At 35.3% G+C, this 22753-nt stretch overlaps 2 protein-coding genes and 2 long non-coding RNA genes across 27 annotated transcripts; 2 read left to right on the forward strand and 2 right to left on the reverse strand.

Annotated features, from left to right (window-relative positions):
* Positions 1 to 874: 874 nt before the first annotated feature.
* Positions 875 to 5230, forward strand: LOC110922198. Of its 18 annotated transcripts, none has more exons than XR_002582952.2 (14): positions 875 to 1114; positions 1313 to 1436; positions 1506 to 1649; positions 1901 to 2020; positions 2086 to 2153; positions 2262 to 2388; positions 2516 to 2637; positions 2729 to 2800; positions 2890 to 2983; positions 3091 to 3183; positions 3292 to 3356; positions 4211 to 4332; positions 4611 to 4711; positions 4890 to 5230. It is a non-coding gene; the product is annotated as an uncharacterized LOC110922198 (long non-coding RNA). The 18 variants fall into 18 exon arrangements; XR_002582957.2 differs by having other exon boundaries at positions 1901 to 1988; XR_004886027.1 differs by having other exon boundaries at positions 1909 to 2020.
* Positions 5231 to 7416: 2186 nt separating this feature from the next.
* On the reverse strand, positions 7417 to 8794 carry LOC110921379. Its single transcript, XR_002582382.2, has 3 exons — positions 8595 to 8794; positions 8003 to 8056; positions 7417 to 7643 (listed from the first exon to the last, which is right to left on the reverse strand). It is a non-coding gene; the product is annotated as an uncharacterized LOC110921379 (long non-coding RNA).
* A 1647-nt stretch (positions 8795 to 10441) lies between these two features.
* On the forward strand, positions 10442 to 17253 carry LOC110925573 (ubiquitin-like domain-containing protein CIP73). Of its 7 annotated transcripts, none has more exons than XM_035986584.1 (20): positions 10442 to 10624; positions 11270 to 11398; positions 12361 to 12478; positions 12651 to 12746; positions 12887 to 13008; positions 13095 to 13157; positions 14077 to 14223; positions 14314 to 14383; positions 14455 to 14609; positions 14710 to 14874; positions 14949 to 15020; positions 15103 to 15223; positions 15314 to 15373; positions 15471 to 15554; positions 15687 to 15758; positions 15846 to 15886; positions 15965 to 16120; positions 16208 to 16705; positions 16788 to 16946; positions 17020 to 17253. In XM_035986584.1, exons 2-20 carry the CDS (start codon positions 11282 to 11284, stop codon positions 17077 to 17079), a joined length of 2376 nt encoding a protein of 791 aa, XP_035842477.1. In that variant the 5' UTR covers positions 10442 to 10624; positions 11270 to 11281; the 3' UTR covers positions 17080 to 17253. The 7 variants fall into 7 exon arrangements, with proteins under 7 accessions (XP_035842477.1, XP_035842480.1, XP_035842476.1 ...); XM_035986587.1 differs by having other exon boundaries at positions 15495 to 15554; XM_035986583.1 differs by having other exon boundaries at positions 10458 to 10597; positions 12651 to 12758.
* Positions 17254 to 18609: 1356 nt separating this feature from the next.
* LOC110921481 (cytoplasmic tRNA 2-thiolation protein 1) lies at positions 18610 to 22610 on the reverse strand. The gene is made up of 10 exons (XM_022165808.2): positions 22411 to 22610; positions 22200 to 22314; positions 21513 to 21655; positions 21234 to 21353; positions 20946 to 21058; positions 20763 to 20855; positions 20605 to 20645; positions 20208 to 20274; positions 19454 to 19565; positions 18610 to 18999 (listed from the first exon to the last, which is right to left on the reverse strand). The coding sequence occupies exons 1-10, from the start codon at positions 22504 to 22506 to the stop codon at positions 18847 to 18849; spliced, it is 1053 nt and encodes a 350-aa protein (XP_022021500.1). The 5' UTR covers positions 22507 to 22610; the 3' UTR covers positions 18610 to 18846.
* Between the last annotated feature and the right edge of the window lie 143 nt (positions 22611 to 22753).

Genomic DNA, 22753 nt, shown 5'->3' on the forward strand with positions numbered 1-22753 from the left:
GGTTGATGATCCCTATGTACCCGAAAGATGAAACCTGCCCGATATGCTATAAAGCTTGTATGGATAAATGCGGGGAGCACGTAGTTCATTGTAAAGAACTCCATTGGATCAAATATCGGCATGACTCGGTGCGGAATGTTTTATGGGACATCCTGAGAAGAGCTGGGATTTCTTCTAAGAAAGAGGCGCATGTGAATTTCCTCACGGATCCTATGGAAGGGAGATCTACTCTGCGACCAGCGGATCTGCTCATTTTTGTCTGGGTTGGGGGAAACATACTTGTGTGGACCTCACGAGAGTTTTCCCTTTGGTTGGTTTAAGGGAAAACGGGTTTGTAGCTGGACAAGCAGCAAGAAAGACAGAATCAAAGAAAGTGGATAAGCACGCTAAAGTTTGCGCAAAGAACCAACATGTCTTTTTCTCTTTTGTCTTTGATACATTTGGCTTCCTAGTGTCATTAGCTATCCACTTCTTGACCAGGGTCCAATGGGTCATCACACCAATTGTTCAACCTCGGGGGGGGGGGGGGGGGGGGCAGGGGTTTGTCTTAGGATGGTTAGGGTTTGCAATTTAGAAAGGGGTGGCGACGTAACTTGTTGCACGACTACCTTCTGTTTTAATGTAATTTGACAAATTTTTTTGGTAAAATATATTGAAGTTCTCATAAAAAATAAATAAATAAATTAAATCTATTATCTATTATATATAATAAACATAAAGATTTGGGCTGATGTGGCATGTTATTAGAGCTTTTCAGAATTGGTTTTGGCGGGAAACTTTTTGGGTCAAGATACTGGACGCGGATCTTGATTGTTTAAGTAACCGACCCAATTTTTCGGATCTAATATAAAAGCCATTTAAAACACAATTTCTCTTCTTTCGTCATTATCAACTGCCTCTTTCTCTCTCTTTCACCATCTAAAAACCCTAATCACATTCTTCTCCTTCATGCCTGTTGTTCATCCTCCTCCTTCTGCTTCAACTTCCCATCTGACGTTCTTTCTATCAACAAACCCTAATGAATAATATACCCGATCAATCCGTTCTTTAGTTTCTTCATTCCTTTTTCAAACCCTAAAACTCCAGCCGTACAGAGATTGAAGAGATTCACCAGGTTTGGAATCCTCCTCTGATATATGTTCTCCCTTTGTCATGTTATTTGTTAAAACAAAATTGAAGGTCTAGGGATTTCTTCATCGATTATGAGTTTTTCAAAAATCATGATTTAAGAAACAAACCAAACATTTTCACGTTTTTCGATTATATGTTATGAAATTATGATTCATGTGAACAAGATGGAGGTTGGTTCTAGGTGGAGATGGCAGAGGAAGCGGTATCTTTTGTGGGTAGTTCCTGATTGGTGACCCTAAAACAGGTGATATCCTGCTTAGATCAGAAAGTGCATGTATTATTCCGGCCAAATCACGACGGCTAAGGTAAACCTGGAAACCCTATTGATTACATGCTTGATAACATGTTCATGATGATTACGCTTTTTGAATTAGGTATACCACCCTACCAACCGACGAAGACGTTGAATGGAATAGTCAGTTGTGCTTCGGCTAGGGTTCCGCTGCGAACCTGATGACGAGATGATCGGAGGTTGTCGGCTCTGCTGCCTGCACTTCTCTTGGTTAATTTTTGGTCAGGTTTGCTGTTCGATTTTGAGGTTCACTTGTCTAATTTTTATTTTATTATTGGGGTTCCATCTGATTTTGAGGTCGATTGAATGGTTATGTTGTATTGGATTTGAAGTTTAGGGTTAGTTATAAATATATTTTTTTCATTCTTCCATCTTGAGTTTTTAGGTTATGGTTTGTTTTCAGCTTTGTGTTGATATCTATCTCATTACCAATATAATGCGGACTGAATTTTAAATTTTGTGAAATTTTGCATCTAGGGTTACAGGTTTTCAAAATTTGTACCCAAAAGCCCTAAATTGTTACAATTTTTCAGTTCTCATATGGCGTTACTCATTTCTTAACAAGGTGGCTGCCAACTTATGGAAGACTTCTTTACGGTATTTAGTATTAACAATATAAACTTTCTATGAGAATCCTGATAACTTTAATTATCAACCTACAGGTATTAAGAAAGAGTATGCGTAGGGGCCACAGTTTATCTGATATAGCCTTTTTAAACGGTGACTCAAGGTTTGTGAAAAATAAACCCCTAACATTCATTAATAACTAAAATCTTAGTAACCACTGCATGTTTTATTGATTGAATTATAAATGTACGTGTTGTGATATGTTTAATAGGGTACTTGCTTCTGACACATGTGGGGCAATAAGTATGTTGGACAGAAGATTGAGTGATCTTCCACGAAGTGTGCTGACAACTAAGAAGAACACCAGCCTTACTAGCATCCAGTTACTTGGAGATCAAGTAAATTATTTTCACATTTTTATAATATACATTACAACAATTTATGTTACATATTGAAATTCATGGAATATCACCTTTTGGTGTTGCTTCTAATTCTATCAGCACTTAACTCATATTTATCTATCAGTATGTATGGTGCTAGCAAGAGTGGGTTTATAAATATATATATATATATATATATATATATATATATATATATGGGATCTACGTGGTGGAGGATCACCCGCTGCTTCTCAAAGTGACAAGGAGGTTGTTTATCTTTTCTAATTTTATAAATTTCGCAAAAGTTGAAATTTCGCAAAAGTTTATCTTGGTCGATAATAATCGTCTCTCGTGGCAGCCGGCAGGTGCACTCTTCCCACTAACATCAGTTAACTTAGAATCTATTCTGAATGAAATTGGGCCTCTAAAGGTATGAAAGATTATTACATCATCTTTTTGTTTCAAATCTACTTTAATTAATCAGGTTTATATTCTTTTATTCCCGGTTGTATGATGCAGGCACAATCAAACAGTCGACCAAAGTAAATACATAATCTATCAACATTAATCCATCCTGTCCATATCAGCTGGGATTCCATCTTGATGATGGTTGGTAAGTTAAGTTAGGAAATGAATTCATTTGTCATTATATCTTTATTACTGCATCTTTTTTTTTATTTCCTTGTGTTTTAAACTCACATGTTTGCTTTATGAATTAAGGTATGGTGTTTTGGATATGCATAATTACTGAGTGTTATCCATAGCCCTCCCCCTCCTCCGTGGCCAGCTGGGATTCCATCTTGATGATGGTTGGTAAGTTAAGTTAGGAAATGAATTCATTTGTCATTATATCTTTATTACTGCATCTTTTTTTTTTATTTCCTTGTGTTTTAAACTCACATGTTTGCTTTATGAATTAAGGTATGGTGTTTTGGATATGCATAATTACTGAGTGTTATCCATAGCCCTCCCCCTCCTCCGTGGCTGTGAGTCTTTCTAAATCCCTCTATCTTTTTTTTCATTATAATATTTTAGGATCCAAAGTTTGTAATATCTATCATGTTTGTTTATCGAAATATAGCTAGATCACCCACAATATTCCATGTATTACCTTCAACGAAACCATCATGGCTTCCTGAACACTCCGTAAAAAAGATATTCTCTATTTCTTTGTTTTTTTTAATTGATATGTGTTCCTTTACGGTCAGGTATATATTCTTTAACCATTTAGCTCTAAGGCACCACTGCTTAGTAAATCCCCACAACAAATCATACAAAATTTTTTGATCGTGTCGTGTTTTGTGTTTATTGTTTATTTGGTTAATAGAAGCATGTGTGTTTCGGTTGATACTTATAATACCTATGTGCAGATTTATGCAACTCCATCGCTTTCTAGCAATGGCCTTTACCTATGCAGATTTATCTATGTTTTTTTCTTGAAATTTGGCAAATCTGTGAATCGTTGAGTATCTGTGCTTGAATTGCCTAGAAGTTTAGTTGAAATAGTAAAAAGTTAGGTATATGTGCTTTTAAGGTTTTACCTCTTTAGTTTTAGTTTATAAAGTTGATAGGAGTATCAAAAGATATTGGTTGTGGTTTTGGATGCAATAAGGGTCATTTGCTATCTTTAGGGCTCATATCCAACACCCTCCTAAATAGTAAATGCATAACAAGCATAATAACATGACGTAAGGTGTACTGTCATTTATTCTTTGATGTATGTAGTCAGATTATGTTCCTACCACCATTGTGGTTCTTGAAGAGGCGCTTAATCTTATTATCACTTACTGAGTATATAAAACACGAAAGTAGCAAGGTTTGCTGAAATTTATGTTTGCAGGTGGTAGGTGCAGTTTAAGGAAGAGTACCAGTTCTGTTTGATGGAGGATAAGGCGAGGAACAGATGTATTCAAAGTTGATCGCTCTGGATACACATGCGGTTACGGAATTTTACCTGCAAATGTTAGTTTTTGTAACTTACAATCCATATTTACTCATCTTCATATTATAGTTATATTTTTGTTAAGTGGTCTTTGGTCCAATCGTATCGGTGGATCTTTTCAGTTTTTCGCTCAACTGTTTATATACTTCTTTGATTCTGGTATGTTCCCTATTGATTCTAGAGTTGCACAAATTTCTTATGATCCTCATAAACTGTATATGTTATAGGAGCTGAATTTGTGTAAACATTATTTACTGCTTTCTTCAACTATACACTCACTAATTGTTATAATTTTCAGGTGAAGCTAAAAGGGATTGTGTTGTAGCACTGTCAGCTTGTCCCCATGCCAAAGCCAGTACATGTTCCAGTGCCAGAGTTAGATGATGTGGAAGCTGTCAGGTTGACCATATATCAGTTTTTTTTAATGTTTTGAGACTGCTATAAATATTGTTAGTCTTTTTAGTCCCTTATGTTGTGCTTGCTGGTTTTGATTATGGTTTGAACATTGTGACTTTGTTGGATATCCTTACATGTATCAAGTTTTAACAAATGTTTAGTTCTTGGTGATCTTTGTTAGGCAAATATTGGTTCAGTCAACTGATTTGGGAGCAGTCCAAGGCACTTATATACTGCAACTAACTGCCATATGGATATGATGGACTTTCTTTAGTCGAATGCTTCATATCTTTACACAAGAAGAATTCTTGTATAGTTATCAAAGGTGCTAGGTGCCCCCAAGGTGTATAGGCATCGCCTGGGGCCTAGGCGCAAAGCGCAAAAAAAAGCGAAAAAAAAGCGCACTTAAATGAAACAAGCCAGATGCTGAGATGTATGCCTCTTTTACACAATATTGTAAAATTACATTATTTAATGTTATCGTTCAATCGGTTACTAATTTTACCTATCCATTTTAGTTTATATGTACCGGGTTATTTAGGGATGATGCCCATAAACAACAGAAGCCCCTGTGAAGAATTGATCTAAGTTGCAGGGTCTAATATTTTTGACATTTATGATGTTATCACCTTTATCTCATGATTTTTAGCATATATAAGTCAAGAACTGTTACTTTCTAGGATTAACTTTATATGCATCCTTCTAAAAGGTTCATGCTACATAAATAGATCACATATCTAGCCTGACAATGGGGAAATCAAGGAAGAAATTTACATAAGTAGATCACATATCTAGACTGACAATGGGGAAATCAAGGAAGAAATTTATGCATACATTTGTCCTTATAACCTGCTGGTGCCTGTGGACTACTAGAAACAAAATGATATTTAAATTTAAAGGTGTGGTAAATCGAATAGGAGGATGTAGAAGAAACGTCATATTTATGTATCAAAAATGATACCACACTAAAATAGCCTTTACATGTTTTTATTCATCTATTCACTTATTATTAGTATGTATTGATTCCTTATTCGTTTAAATCTTTTGAACTAGCTTTTTATGTGTAATACGTTAACTTATTTTTTAATTGTTTAAAAAAAAACCTTCAATTTTTTAACATAGAGGAATTTATAGACACGAATCATAAGCAATCAATAAGTTTATAAGTCTTATTACACGTTCAAAACTCATGATTAACTTATGAAAAATTCATAACTCCTTATAGCGAAGATATTAATATGTCATATTATTGTATTAAGAATTAAGAATGCACTAACAAAGTTTAATGAAATACTACGTCATATTTTAAAAAAGTATGCATGTTTAATAAGTAATAAAATAAAACTACCCGGGAAGCATTTCCCGGGTGATAACCTAGTTATGTATATTTGATACTTTAAAATAACATATACCTAGTTTCATTGTTTGACATGTGGGAATAGTTTGGAAAGTGGAAGGTGGAAGCTAAAAACACAAGTAATAGATTACGAACCAATCAATGTGCATAAAGTAAGTGCATGCAAAGAACAAATGGGCCTAGGAACCAAAACAGATAAGGCCCAACCCACATCAACATGAGTCCTATCCGATATCCGACCAGACGAGACTAGACTTGCTACCATTTTATTTACTCTTCTGCCTTTTAGCTGTCAGGACCACGGTAAGGTGATCCATGCCTTTTAGCAATAGTTTTGCATCAAGCCTTTGACATAAGACACATAACACTTAGCAATCGGGACAAAGGCCGATTAGTGCATGTAACCCCTTGTCTTTCGGCTATTAGCGCCATCACAAGATGCATGATTAACTGCCCACCGAGGGCCCACATATATAAATTATATGCGCACACTGATGTGCTAAAAGCGGTCAAATGAAAACTAACTAATATTAAACTAAACTAGACACGCTAAGTTTTAAAATTTATAAAAACAGACTCTCTAAAACCTAGACCACACAACCAGCAAGTGTACCGATCAATGCAGTACAGCCTAAGTAAGTCTGGTATCGAACCCACAAGACTCTCTATTTACGTTAATTAGACTCTATCTAGACCTAGACTGACACGGACACGACACTAAGTATTTTTAGTAAATGCCTTGTATTAGAAGTAATATTTACTTCTAACAAGTTAAACTGAAATCGTAAGTTTATCCTAGGTTTACAACCCGTGAGAGAGTGAATCGTATTAGGGTAGTTTTGTAAACCTAGATAACCCATGAGGGAGTCTAGTTAACCGGTAAACATAACAGCCTCTAGAGTTCCATAAGTGTCTCCTTGAGAAGGGTCGAGGGTCTTGTTCAGTGTCTCGACAGGTTTAGTATATTAAGATTCTGGTTCCATAATAATTAATAAACATAATAAGTCATCACTATAACAATCAAGGAATCCAGTCTAGGCAGTCGTTTCCATCAATTGATTAAAATCTAAGTTAATTAGTGCTTCATTAACTTTAATTAATTTAATTTATTCATAGACAAATGTCTGTGAATATAAGGTGGCTTTCTCTGTTTTTTATACTTTGTGGCCATAAACTTAGCTTAAGTTAAACTAATTCCATCTGTGACACCCTCTAATTTCATGCTTGAAATTTACAAAATGACACATAACCAAATCGCTAAAATTTAAAATTTGGGCATGACCCGTTCATATCTTGAACAATTTCCCTGTTTATAATTTATCAAAATACTCGAATGACGACACTTTCCGTAAAACACCAAAAAGAACATAGCAATTCAAACTACCATTTCAAACATCAAGTTTTAGATACTTAAATATTTACAAACATCTAGTTAAAGTTTAAAAACTTCAAACACAACTAGACATTACAAAAGCTTTTAACTTTTAAAGTTACTACAAAAGTGGCGGAAGCGTATCACGGGTGATCAAGGTGTGTTCATATCCGAGCGACGCAACGACAATTATACTTGTGCTTTACCTACAATCATTCAACAAAATATATTAGTGTAGTACACATGACGTTTTTATCCTATCACAATACATGTTCACGGATTTACAAGATATCTTACCAATCATTCTTATTACATTCCAATTCATTCTAGACGAATAAACATACTATTTCTCATTCACTTCCAATAACCCGTTTAGTACGGATTAAGGAGAAAACTTCCATTAAATTCCCTTCCATTCGAACCCGAAACGACCCAATCACTATGGATCGCTACGGATTCCTACTTTCACATTCTCATTTGAAACAATCACCTTAAATTGAATATCAAATTATCAAAGGACACAAATCAATAAACTCACAACTAAACATGTAAGTAACGAACTTACCTCGATCTTGAGCCTTTGTTTGTGATCCGGAACTAGCTCCTTCTTCTTTCGATCCTACACGTAATCATTCTTATTTAGATCATAGCCCTTACATTCATAATCATACTTTCAAGTATCAATGCTACTCATATAACAATTGACAATACTTTAATTTCATCATACAAATCCATTCACTAATGATTTATTCAAGGCTACTTAGATTATCATTGAGGCATTTCATCAAACACCTAATGTGCGTACTACTTATCAAGCCTTATGTACATGTATCTTATGCATAAATCCACTAGAATACATCATATTTCACATAATCAACCACTCTTGTTCAAATATTCATTCTACACAATATAATCTACCAATATTCTATCATTCATACAATTATACATGAAAATTTACTCAACTAATCAAATACCTACTCATTATCATACTAGAACAAGTGGGTTTTTCCCCAAAATCTTTAGTAAATCAAATTCAAGCACAATACACCTTCTACATGATGATTCTAACTCACATGCAACTTAATTTCATACTGATTCACGAATTGGTATAAACCCTAGTTCATCAACAAGCATCAAAATATGAGATTTTATCTTACCTTATGCTCAAAACACTTGGATTAGAGAGTATTTAGACACTAGCATTCGATTTATGACTAGAATCCTTCACAATCTTGCTGAATTTTGATGTTAATTGATGAGGTTAGGGTTTCCCCCTTGTTCTTGCCTCCTGGTCGCGACCCACACTACCCAAAATACTGGGTTTTTAATTTTTTTTATCTCATATGTTTCTAAATGTTACACTACCAACCCTCAAGTTAGGTTTATTGATCCTTATAACCCATTCCATATTTTATAAACTTTCTTTAGATTTTAATACAATTACCATAACTAATTATATAATACTTTTAAGTGTTAAAGTATCATATTTTATAAATTATGGGATGTTACACCATCATGGTATAAAAAAAAGAGATAGAAAACAGACTGAATAGATTAAAGGATTTAACCATGTCAGATTTGAGGTATACTCCACTGTAGATATAGCCTGATGGAAAAGGCTGACATCAACAGTATTTGATAGTCACATAGCATCTACCAACGACCAAGTACCGATTAGCTCAAAAAGAATAAACAAAGGATCATATATAAGCCTGTTATCTCTAAGAAATTTCTTAAGGTGGTTTAAGAATTGCTCTTTAAGAAAGCATCCAAAAGGGATCAACATATAACGATCGGTCTTCAAATTATAATTATATCAGCTGAAAACGTCATAACTCACAAGTCAAACATAGTTGGCATATTAACACCAACTATATATATTTTACCAAATACTTATTACAAATAATGGCTTTCTTCAAGAACAACTCCTCCACGCAATCAAAATATGGAGCCTGGTCCCTGTCCTTTCTCTTATTGAACATACACACATTATACAAATAAGCTACTATTCTACTGTATACACGAAAGTTATATAGATCTTTACTCAGATCACTATATATCTTGGTCATATCACATTGAACTATTGAAGTCAATACGATTTCAAAGTCGACATGTAACTCATATAAAAAGTCAATACGACAGCAACATGAAACTAATCAAGTTGCAGTAGGCTCTGCAATCACGATCCCCACGATAGACAAATCGTGCATGGGACAACAAGTACGTGGCACCATTCAGCTGTTGCTAGACGCTGCTCCACTTCTCCACTAACGGCTGATGTCGGTGCCGACAAAAAGTATACTTGGACAATGACGTGTAGCCAATCACGTCACGCCATGCCGTATCCACCTATGCAGACACTACCTGTCGTGTTAGGATGGACTAAATGAATTTGACGGTGACATCTGGCCCAAGGCTCATCGGGCTACACTCTTCTCCTCATCATTCGGCTATAAATACGAGACTCCTCGAAAGGTTTAAGCATTCCATCTTCCGCTCTCTCACACTTAACATACTCTTGTTCCTTTCTCCTTCGAAAAAATAATACTTATTCTCACGCCAGAGAGTGGTTATGAGAACCCCCCCCCCCCCCCCACATCTCCTTCTCGTAATGAGCTTCACGAGGTTACTTGTTTTACAGATTAATTCACAAGAATTCGTTAGCCAGTGATCCAGAAGAGATTAAGGATTAACTCCTGTTGAGACCACCTCTTAGATTCTAACCCCAAGCGGATTAGAACATGTGTTTCTTTAATTAGTGATTTTTTAGATTTAATAATTATAAAGTTAAAAGGTTTTATAACTTATAAATACAGGAGAAGCATTAAATAAGTTATAATACATACGTTAATTGTAACTTGGTTTGGAGAAATTGGTGTAGGTTTCCTTTGTATATGTTATAGTCGATCCTTGGTGAGATCGTGCGTTTTTTGGTCAGGCCGACGTGTTAATAAAGTTTACCTTAAAAAAAAACATCTATTAATTGTAATAATGTTTTGTTTTTATGGTAGCACATAAAAGTAAAGAGTAATAGAAACGGTAGTCAAGTCAACAAGCAACACATCTTCCCTTCCTTTGCTTTGGTTTGCTTGGTTACATCGTCTTTCTTTCTTTCTTGTTCTAGATCCTTCTTCTCTTTCGACGACGAATCTTCATTCAGGTAGTCAAGCAACCATCCACTCACTCTGTAAGTCATTTTCTTTTTCCCAAGTTTATCCTGATCTCAACTCAGTTTTAGGTTTCCGATTCGATTCATTGACGTTAATCAAGTGAGTTCTGCTTATAATTTTATCGCTCATTAAGATCGATTTGCTTTGTTATGTCTTTAATTTGCACTCAAGTAAATGCCCTCACCTCACTAAATTCCCCCAAAATCCCCAATTACTCTTTCAACCTTAAACAAACTCCCAATGCTTGCTTAGTCAACTTAACTTATATATAATTGGAGGATAGGATACTGATTTGATGTTTTTCAATCATTTGGGTTGGGGTGGGTTGGGTTTTCTTCTCTCATGTATGTATTTTTCATATTTTGATGATTCACGATCTCATAATTATTGGATTTAGTAATAAATAATAATAGGCAAAAACATCTAATAAAAGAACCAACACTTGAAATGATCCTAAGTAAGAAGAAAGAAATATTCATGCTACTGATGTCTATACTTTCACTTGCAAACTTTTATATGGGTGGTGGCTCACAATGACATCTCAATGTGGTTACTTAGTTATGTCATACTTTACACTGAAATGTCAATTATATAAACATGTATATTCTTCACTTTGCAAAACCTAAACATTCTTATTACTTATGTTATGGTCCTTGTTACAGATTCAACCATCCATGGCAGACGAACATGTGAACATGAGCAATCTTGCTGGTGAAACTTCTGAATCAACACTGGAGATCCATATCAAGACACTTGATTCACACTTGTACAATTTCCGTGTCGATAAAAATGTATCCCCTGCTCCCTCTTTCCTTTACTTTCTTCCTAGAGTTTATCACATTTGCATCGCAAAACTTTATATCTTTATGGGCCCTCCCACCTTGATTGGGATCACAATTACCACTCACATGAATTAGAGGCCCCTTATACTTTTTCCCCACTCTGACTACACCTATACTTCTGAAATATTCAGAATACCGTTTTAAGTGTTAATTTGTATTATATGACACATATCAGAAAATGTTGATGCTTGAGATTGACATATTGTAAATATAACCGGACACAAGACAACAAGGGGTGGAAAATATGTGCTTTTGGTGTTTTTTAGTTGAAAAAAAAAACTTGTCATACTAGTAGCAATTCCATTAGTTACTTCTACATTGCACAAGACTACACGTTACCTACAAAATTTGTTTTGATAAAAGATAAATATTGTTTTGTCTAATCATCCAAGTACACATTGAAAGCTTTTCGTAGGTACTAGAATTTAAATTTTAGAGGTGGTCTGCAACACAACCCTTCTGTTTTGTTATACTCACTTGTATTTGTGTCTGTCATTTTCAGATATCCTTTTTGGAAATAAGTTATAATAACTTAACAAACATTTATTATTTTTATCAAGTTTGTTTTAGAAATAGGGTAGGCAATTTCTTCAAGCATAATTTTTGTCTTATACCTAAGACGGGTTCTACAAACACATGCGTACATACGTGATTTACTATGGTTGAGCTGTGCTTTTTCTTGTCTATATATATTTCAAGCAAAAACTACTTGTTTATTACATAATGTATAGCAGTGACTCGTAAGCATGCATTTTTTATACTATTAGATCAAAAAAACCCTTCCGATAGAGCGAATGTTCCCTAGTTCATATTAGTAAACATGGGTTGTTTTTAACTTATATAGTCATATATATGTTTATGTTAGTCAAATTGCTCATGTGGATTTTTCTATATTCTTATCAAAACTTCAGATGCTAGTATCAGCATTCAAGGAGAAAATAGCTGATGAGGTTGGCCTCCCAGTTGGACAGCAACGACTGATCTTTAGGGGCAAGGTTTTGAAAGATGAGCATCATCTTTCTGAATATCGTATCCTATTTACATGATGGATAAATATGTTTCAAAGCACACATCAGCTTTACATAAGTTTACCTAATTTTAATGGATTTAATTAGTTTTCTTATTAAAAATAAACTGTCTACTTTAAATGTTAAAAGTGAAGATTATATGTTCATGCATGAAAGCCTTCACAGTTTTATAGATATTGAAAGTGGACACACATTGCACCTTGTGGCTAGACAGCCTGCTGAATCACAACCTTCTTCTGGTTCTTCCACCAATACAACAACTGCAAATGGTAGTAACACAGGTGTCATTATTTCTTTTTGCCATATTAAATGCTAAAATGTCATTTTACATAATTGCTACAAGGCCCATACGTACAATGTGCACTGCGCACGGCAATTTCTTACGAGTGTTGTCACATTTTTGTTACAGGACAAGATGCTAATGCTCCTGGTTCACGTTCACGTGTCACCCATCATGTTTCACATAGTGTTGTACTTGGATCCTTCGGTGGTGGGGACCAGAATGTTGGTGGTGCTCAGGATATTAGTCGGGTGTGTTAGCTTTTTGGTGTCTGAACTAATGATATTTATGCTTTATGACGGTTTGTGTAGTTTAAAGTTTTCTAATTTGATTGTAGGTTATATCAGCTGTTTTAGATTCTTTTGGAGCTAGGGACGCTAGTGTACAACCAAATATGCAGGTTGTTATTTATTTTTTTTGTTACAATTTGCTGTCCTGCCCTTGTAAGAACTTAGTTTTTTCGTAGTAAATGACAATTTACAGTTTTGACTATTTATGATTATTTGTGTTACTTTGGCTGACTCAAGTACATATATATATATATATATATATATATATATATATATATATATATATATATATAGGGGAAGGTTCATTGGGGAACACTAAAAAAACGGGGAACAGCGGGGAACCGGCTCAAACGAACTCCGATTGGACTCATTCCTGCGGCGTTGGAACCGGCTCGTCGAACCCTAACTAAGATCTCTTAACCCTAAACCTAAATCCTAATTCCTAAACTCTAAACCCTAAAGCTAAAAAATAAGGCTAAAACTTAAGCTAAACCGTAAAATCTAAACTATAAACCCTAAAAGCTAAACCCTAAAGGCTAAACCTAAAGCTAAACCCTATAGCTAAACCCTAAAGCTAAACCCTAAACCCTAAAGCTAAACTCTAAACCCTAAAGCTAAACCCTAAAGCTAAACCCTAAGGCTAAACCCTAAAGCTAAACCCTAAAAGCCAAACCCTAATATATTTAGGGTTTAGGGGTTATGATTTAGGGTTTAGGGTCAAGAGATCCTAGTTAGGGTTCGACGAGACGGTTCCAACGCCGCTGGAATGAGTCCAATCGGAATTCGTTTGAGTCGGTTCCCCACTGTTCCCCACTTTTTAAGTGTTCCCCAATGAACCTCACACTATATATATATATATATATATATATATATATATATATATATATATAAAATTATTGTTGGTGGTTTTTATATGTAAGAATCATTTGGGACACTTGGCAAATGTGATTTTCTGTATACTATATCAGTACCTGAATAGATATAAAAAAAAATATAGCAATGTGATTTTGTTTGTCTACCTGTTTACAGTTCAACATTCCCAGGCAAACTGCCCAAGGAAATGAAGGTGGAGTTAATGTAAACAATCAAGGTCAACCCGGAAACCCTAGTCAGTCTGTCCCTCAAGGGATGCAAATTCCTGTAGGGGCAGCAATAGCTATACCAACACTTGCTACGGTACTAATAAAATAGGATTTTTTTTTTTTTTTTTTTTTTTGATTTTTTGCAACCTGCTATATTGTCTTACACACCCTATTTTGTTGTCAGCCAATTCCCGATTCACTGCACACACTTTCTGAGTTCATGAATCGCATGGAGCAGGCCTTGTCACAGAATGGTATTCACTTGGAAACTATTGCTTTGCTTTCTTTAACAAAAGTAATTTATCTGATGTTTTGTTTTTGCAAGGATATCAACCAAATCAACCTTTAAACGATGCTGAACGTTCACCAGCTGTAGAATTGCCTTCAAGTGCTCGTGGAGTGCCATTACCTGCAGCTCTGGCTGTTGTTATGCGACATGCACAACGCCTTCTCACTGGACCTGCTACCAATTCTCTATCTGTACTAACCTGATTTTTAGTATTCTTTTTGCGGTTTTTGTTTCTTTAAATGAATATAAACCATTGATAATCTGTTGATTGTAATATGCTGCAACTTGTAGCATACTGCAGGCCGACTAGAAGAGGAGGAGAGTATCACTGACCCCACAATTAGAACCCAAATTCAGTCAGAAGCAATGCAAGCAGGGCTTGCAATGCAACATTTAGGGGCTCTTCTGCTTGAGCTTGGTCGTACAATGTTGACTTTGCGTATTGGACAATCTCCTGTATGTTATTAGTGTTGATATTATCTTTAAATGAAGTTTCGGTTTACAACTGGTTAAGTGTTTGCATGTTGTAGGCTGAGTCATCTGTACATGCTGGACCTGCTATTTATATATCTCCATCAGGGCCTAATCCTATAATGGTCCAGGTTTGTTATTAGCTCTTTCGCATACTCACTCTTTCTCTCTCTCTGCACACTTGTGAGTGTGAAATTTACTGCTTTGCTGCAGCCCTTTCCTCTACAAACTAATTCACTGTTTGGTGCTAATGCTACTCCCATCAATTCTACCGGGTTTGGTCCTGTTGGCATTGGTGCTGTTCCAAGACACATAAATGTTCATATCCATGCAGGTATGTCACTATAACTTCTTGTAATTGCCTCATTATCTTCCTCTGTCATTTACGTCGTCCCTCGCCTCACATAATGTAAGTTTTTTGTAGGAATTGCTCAAAGGGGAACTAATGTTGAGCCAAACCAAGGAGAACGTGCTAATGGAACAGGTAACGTTACTGCGTTAACTTTCTTCATAAACAAGTAGTATTTGCATTACGACAACAGTTAACAAACATAATATTATCTATAATTGATTAATTTTAGCTGCAACTGGAGTTAATGTGCAAGGTAGAGGGGTCAATGATAGCACGGGGAGTGAAAACCAAGGAGAACGTGGTAATCAAACAGGTAACATTACTTGCATTAGCTTTTTTTTATTTTTTTTTTATTTTTATAAACTAGTATTTTTGCATTATAACAACAGTTAACAAACATTTGACTACTTTTTATTATCTATAATTGATAATTGATTAACTGTAGCTGCAACTGGAGTTAATTTGCAAGCTAGAGGGGCCAATGATAGCACGGGGAGTGAAAATCAGGCTTCTGCAGGTATTAATTATGTCTATGCATGTTATGTTTAATCGGTGCTCTTACTATGATTTTGTTTGTATAAAGTTTGCTATCTTGTAAATCCAGGCCAACAAAAAGGAAACGAGTCTAAATCCGAGGGCCAGAAGGTATCTATCTTTTTTTATACACCTTTTAGGAAATTTTCGGGTTCCATAAGTGAAGGTGACTAAGCTAATATTGTGCAGGATACAGAAGGCACAGAGAGCATGACTTCCAGTAGCAGTGCATTAAAATCTACAAATGATGCAGAAGGTGCTTCATCATCGAAATCGGCTAATGATAACTCAGGAAATGCCTCAGCTGTTCCTCTTGGCCTTGGCTTAGGGGGGTTACAACCCAAGGTTTGCTCTTGTACCATATTTTATCGTACAACGGTACAAGTTATTTGTATGCTAAAAATAATATAATTATCTGTAAATGTGATTTAGAGACGAAGTCGTCCAGCAAAACCAGAGGCCACTAGTGGTAGTGTACCTCCTGTTAATGCATCATCTACTTGTAATCCTGCTGGTGGGCAACCGAATTCTGCTGCAATCATGAACGAAGTTATTGCGAATCCTGCTTTAGATGATTTGTTGTCTGGAGTTTCAAGCCAAACTGGGATTGGGTCTCCTGATGTGTTGAGAAATATGTTAGGTCAGCTAACTCAGAACCCTGCAATGATGAACACGGTCAATCAAATTGCTCAGCAGATTGACGGTAATCAAGATCTGAGTAACATGTTTGCTGGTATGGGTGGACCTCGTGGCGGTAGTGGGGGCGGTGGTGGTGGTTTTGATCTGTCAAGTATGGTTCAACAGATGATGCCCATTGTTGCGCAAGCTTTTGGTGGTGGAGGTTCAGGTTCAAACATGTTCCAACAACCACCTCCCACAAATCGTGAGCTGAATTCGACAACCATTCATGATGTTTCAAGTGATTCTCAGGTTTATAATGAAGAAAAGATTCTTAAAAGCACAAAAAGTTTTGATCTTGAAGAATTGAAATGATTTTTGTTTAATTATTTAGGTGAATCTTGAAGATTTGGTTGAGAAGATTGAACAACAGGAGTCAGCAGAAGTAGTTTTATCATCTGTTGTTGAAGCTGCTGCTGCTCACTTGAATGACAATGAGGAGAATGCTGCTGCTGGGATTTCTGAGATTTGTATTGAAGAGGGACTTGCTCATGTGAGTATCTTTTTATATCTTTTTTCAACGAGTGGGAACTTAACTTGAAGTTAAACGTTGTTTGACCGTGCAGGAATTCATGGACATGTTGAGGCGCGATGTTTCTCGAAGAGCTGAAGAAGAGAGAGAATGATGTCGCTTGTTGTTTGTTTAATGAATGGTTTTATTGTACAAATAACTGTCTGGCATTGCTGCTATCTTGATATGATTGTTGAAATGATTTTATAAAACTTTATTTATTAGGACAGGCTCAAGGTTACCTAAATACCTTTTCATTTTGGGAAATGAAATTTGATTTTGATATTTATTAATACACAAAATGTTATCAACCAAAGTAAACAAAATGTTATTCTAGTAAATACACAAGTTATTTTAGAGAAGGTTATATTTTTTTAAACAAATTTAAGACTAATGTAAATCTTTGTTATCAACGTATCTCAACAGGCTGGTTGAATTGTGTAAAAACTCCAAAAATGAGACTGTTTTTTGCTTTCTCCAGAAAATAAATGTCATCGTTATCCAACACGCTCTTACCCCCCTCTTCTCCTCTCTTCTCTCCTTTCACCTAACATGCTCGTTTAAGGGGTGACAAATGACATTTTCCACCCCCACTCACCATCCACGATAAGATCTAAAAAAACTTAACTCAGCTGCCACATTTTTATTAACGACTCATTTCTCTCTCTTTATATATAACAATATTAAATAGTGTAGTTGCCCCCACTCCAATCCGTTTTTCTTGTTTTTTTCCCAAAACGAGCTCCACAATAATAAAACCTGATGATGTGGCATTTTTTAAGGCAAAAAACGAGAAAGAACATCTTATTGTGGATGCTTTAAGCAACCGACCATTGAGAATGGTCTTATGTGGAGGAGATGGCACATTTTTAGGCATTTTTAAGCCACTTTTGATTTTGATTGCAAGACCATTTACAATAAGGAATTCTAAAAACATGTCTAGTCATCTGTCAGGGGACTAGGGGTGGTTCACTAGTGATAGAATCTATCACTCCCACTATCCAATCAAGTCATGCCATGTGTACAACCAATATTCTATCACTAGTGATAGAAATGTAGGAGGGGTGGAATCACTAGTGATGGGATTCCAATGTACAAGTTATAAATGCACAATGTACAAGATACCATTCATTCACTCATTCACAAAACAACAAACAAGTTCAAAGTTCAACGCGTGCTCGGATCCACGCCGTGATACTTCAACGCGTTAACAATATGGCGGCGGCGGTGTGACCATCTCCCATAACGCGTGATGGGGGGCCGAACACGGACCACCCCAGGTCCTCTCATATCATAAAAACACTTATCTTTCAAAAACACAAAAAACCACCCAACAACGAAACCTAAAAACATTTAAAACTATTGCCACTTCCCCATCACCTATTTAATTTCAGCACTCATTTACACTATTCGTTCTCTCTCTATATATTATATATATTAAAAGTAGACGAGACCCACAAATAACTTGTTTTTGGTGTAAAAACAACTCTTTAACAACCACCACAATAATAAAAACAAATGATGTGGAAAAAACCGTCAAAATATAAGATCTCAAATTAAGGGTGCTCTAAAAGGGGAGGTATACATTATCGGTAGACTGGTATTGGTCTTAAACATACATAAAATATACAATACAAGAAAAACGTATAAAAATAGAAATGTATCATACTTTAAAAAAAATTGAACAAAATAGAAAAACAAAATTTGGAAACTAAGACTAGTAATGCTTAATATATAACTAGTTTTAACAAAATAAATAGTAAACAATCTATCTTTTATAACCAGTTTGCAACATATCTGCCATTTGGATCACCTGAAGGATTATAAACTATTGAACATCTTAGCAAAACCCATGTCATTATTCATGCCAATTGTCTCTGTATTAGAAGTCGAGACTTCCACATGCTTTGCTCTGTAAATTCTTCACGCCATCGTCTTTCTGACGCTCACTGTTTACACCTCGAGTTCTCCCAATCCCAAGTTTTGGCAAACCCCGATTTAACCCCTCCAGCAAAACACATGCTTTACACCATTTCTGCAAGTTTACAATAAACACGACACTAACTAAAACACGTTCCACTTATGCTGAAATCAGATTATAGGCGGCAAAACATATTGGGGGTGCAAGTTGCGGGTCAAAACCCGTTAGGTTCAAAAGTAGTAACTTTTTGTAAGGGCTGGGTCAATGTGTTGACCAACAGACATTTAGTTTTGTCCATTTTGTATTTTCTTTAATAAACATGTAAGATGCGAATATAATAAACTATATTATTATATCACTCATCTAGTTTTTGAATAAAGTAATTTCCGTTGTATTCAATTTAAATTCATTTTATGGGACTTGTATCCTATTTGAATGTTCCGTTGTAGCTAATTTGACCTATCTCAGATAACACACAACCCAACCAAACCAAACCAGCGCATTTCCCAAATAGTCAAAACATATTTAAGTCCACCTCCTACATGTAAAAGTCAATGAACAAACTTACCTGGCTAGAAATATAGCCACAGCGTTGACAAGTCCCTTGCTCTGGCATCTTTGTAGATGTCGCGATCCTGAAATCCTCCCCTGATTTGATGATGTCAAGTATGGCTCGAGGTCTATATTGTCAAATCATTCAAATTAAACACAAATAATGATTGTATATTTGTATTCAATCTTAAGTCAAACATCTTACCTTTCTAAAAATCATTACAATTACGCAAAAAAAACCAACGTTATTGCCAAAATAAAATGAAATAACACCACTTTACCAAGTGCCAGGCAAAATAGTTACAAGAAATGACAATTTCAACCCAATTACTAATGAAGGGGTTGTGTTGGAATATGTGCTCTATCTCTAAGAGGTAAAATGCATAAATAAAACAGCTTAATTGGAATCTAATAGATCGAAACTAAAAGTCGCCCAAAAGTAAATTTAATGTATAACATCTATTCATATCAAACACGCTAATCATTTATAAATAAAATGGGAGAGAGTGTTTTTGTTCAACTTGACCCATTTCAACCTGAACAAAAAAGTACATTTTTGATCCACTACCCAACCCATGCATTTTCACACCTCTATCAGATATTTACAGGTTTACAGTTTCACAATTTTTCCAAAACGGTTCATTCGAACACATTGTAACTTAATTTTTCCTTTTTTTGGCAATTTTACAAAAAAACAAAAACAAAAAACCAGATAAGATAGTTACAAAAGTTATCAGTCAAGCAAAAAACATTGACAATTGGGAAATTACCTTATTCTCTCCAAATCTTTTATGAACTCTCGGGCAAACCCACGATAAGCATTTGGTGAATATATGCCTGCATTTTAAGTAACATAACCCTTACATAGAAGAAAACTGTGTACTCCATTTTTGTTTGTTCAGTTCAATTTATTCATCTTCCCCTCTCTCATTCCATGAAGTTGCAACGTCCAGAGCCTTGTTTAATATATATTTTAGATACAAATCAACTGTCTATAAAACTAGTTTCAGTGAATGATATATATTTTACAAAAGGTTGTTGCTGGTAACACGAAAATATTTAAAGATAAAAAATTGTTGCAACTTTAACGGACGGATGAATTATCAAACAACTTGAGATCATAGTAATAGATAAACTGACCAACCAAAGGGTATATGAGAAACTTACATTCTGTTGAAAAGTAGTCCAGTTTCTTAAAGTATGCATACGTAACAAATAGTTAAGGGTTTTGCAACAACCATCAATAAATGAAAGGTAATGTACCATCAAAGCCGAAAAGGAAAGAAAAACTTAACAAAATTAGGGGAGTGTAAGATAAAGGATATATAACAATTTCCTTCTCGTATGTGTACTTAAATGGCTTGCATCTAGGAATTGGTCCATCTTCACCAGTAATTATAGACGTGCATCTGCTTAATCTATAATCATAACCACAAGTAGATTAATAAGCACATTAAAATAAAACATTAAACAACTAGAAACAAAACTCAATTTTTCACACCAGTTACCTAGCAATGTCACCTCGCAAAATATTCAGGAGAACTGTTTCGGCAATATCATCGGCGTTATGACCAGTAGCTAACTTGTCTACTTTTAACAAGGCGGCACCACGATCAAGAGCCTTCATATATAAATTCAATCACTAATAACCAAATTCATAATAAAAATATAGCAAACGCAACTACCATGCAAATGACATTCAAAGATTTCAATTTGTTACATGTCCCGTGTGTGCCCAGCTGATAAAATTATCATGAAGATTATATATTAATAATTTTTAACTACAAATGGCTGACCTGGCGGCGAAAAACACCACAAAATGTGCAATTGTTCTTCAGACCGATCATCTTCACAATCTCATCCATTGTCCACCCATACAGATCTTTATATGAAACAACTTTAAGTGGCAGACCGTACTGCAAATCAAAGATTTAAATACAAAGTTACAAAGTAAAAAATAAAAATCATAAACTCTACAAGAACAAGACTGTTACTCCTCTTCTTCTTCTTAAGACTAGTGTTATTTGGTTGATTAGTTCAAATTTTCCTTTCTACGAATAGAAGAAACCAAGCACCTGAAGCTCGTTTCTTTTAACAGTTTCAAGTGAGTCATCCCTGTAGCCTGTAATCCCTTCATCAACTGATAGGAGGAAGAGATCCAAGCCATAGTTGTGGCGGCGGTTTAATTCCGACATCACATATGCAAGAACTGTAGAGTCTGCATAAAAATCGAAAGAGGAATTAAATAATCCCTTCCTTTATGTACGTTTACATGACTAACCACATAGATCAATTGTTCAACTACTAGACACTAGTTACAAAGTGTTATATAACAAAATAACGGAGGTTGGAAGCAAAAAGAAGGTAAAAATGAAAAAAATACTCTTCAAGGGAAACATGACATTATTGAATGAGTTTTGAAGGTTACAGTAAGTGGCTTTTATATGAGATTGTAACCACTGGTCATCCATCATCTAGCACGATTCAATCAAATAGGAAAGAAGTTATGGCTTGACGTTTGTATAAGAAAAGGTTGCATCTATCTATCTATCTTGGTGTATCACAGTAAAGAAAACATTAAGTTAGGGAGAAAATGAAAAAAAAATATATCAATAGATATGACCATTCTCACCTTGAGTCCAAATCTACTTACTGCTAAATTATAAAACCAACATTTTGTTTGAGTTTGATATGACGTTTGTCTAAACCAATATATGGATGGTACGAGTTTAAGCAATATATGATTGAATTAAAGAAGTGACCTTTTCCACCAGAAGCACCAATGGCGATGCGTTCCCCGGGCTTAAAGAGGTTGTTGTCGACAATAACCCTATGAATCTCTTCCTCAAATACCACATAGAAGCATTCCCTGCAAATCTTATAAAACCAACGAAAAAAAACGATATTTAGATGAATGGTCATCTCTACCATTTCCATCAATTTGTATAAGACAAGGAGAAGAAGAAGGATTACTTGTTGAAGGGTTTTAGGTCGTTTGAGAGCAGGGCGTCGTTGGTTGCAGATGCTACACAGCCGGCTTCTGCTCTTCTCGCCACCCTCCATCTCCATTACACACAGATGCTTTACCTTTTTTCCCTTGACTTTTATTATTCTAGTTACTCTAAACCTAATTTGCTACTCTGCCCTGCACACCGAGGGCGTTTGCCTGCCTGCCTCTTTCGGTGGAGGATATATATTTATTCAAGGGTGAGAACGGGCTAAAAGTGAAATTGCACTAATTTTATATATGTGTGAGTTCTTGCAGGGCAAAAAAGTGAAATTGCACTAATTTTAACGTTATTTTACTAATTTCATG

This window comes from Helianthus annuus, chromosome 17 (genome assembly GCF_002127325.2).
Source record: "Helianthus annuus cultivar XRQ/B chromosome 17, HanXRQr2.0-SUNRISE, whole genome shotgun sequence".
In the NCBI taxonomy this organism is placed as follows: domain Eukaryota; kingdom Viridiplantae; phylum Streptophyta; class Magnoliopsida; order Asterales; family Asteraceae; genus Helianthus; species Helianthus annuus.

Coding starts and splice junctions, on each gene's coding strand:
- LOC110925573 (XM_035986583.1), top strand. CDS start 11,282: ATGGCAGACGAACATGTGAACATGAGCAATCTTGCTGGTGAAACTTCT. Junction 14,610..14,709: donor CTGCTACCAATTCTCTATCT/GTACTAACCTGA, acceptor TGCAACTTGTAG/CATACTGCAGGCCGACTAGA. Junction 16,706..16,787: donor ATGTTTCAAGTGATTCTCAG/GTTTATAATGAA, acceptor TTAATTATTTAG/GTGAATCTTGAAGATTTGGT.
- LOC110921481 (XM_022165808.2), bottom strand. CDS start 22,506: ATGGAGATGGAGGGTGGCGAGAAGAGCAGAAGCCGGCTGTGTAGCATC. Junction 21,656..22,199: donor TGGTGCTTCTGGTGGAAAAG/GTCACTTCTTTA, acceptor ATTTTTATGCAG/ACTCTACAGTTCTTGCATAT. Junction 20,856..20,945: donor TTGCGAGGTGACATTGCTAG/GTAACTGGTGTG, acceptor TTATGATTATAG/ATTAAGCAGATGCACGTCTA.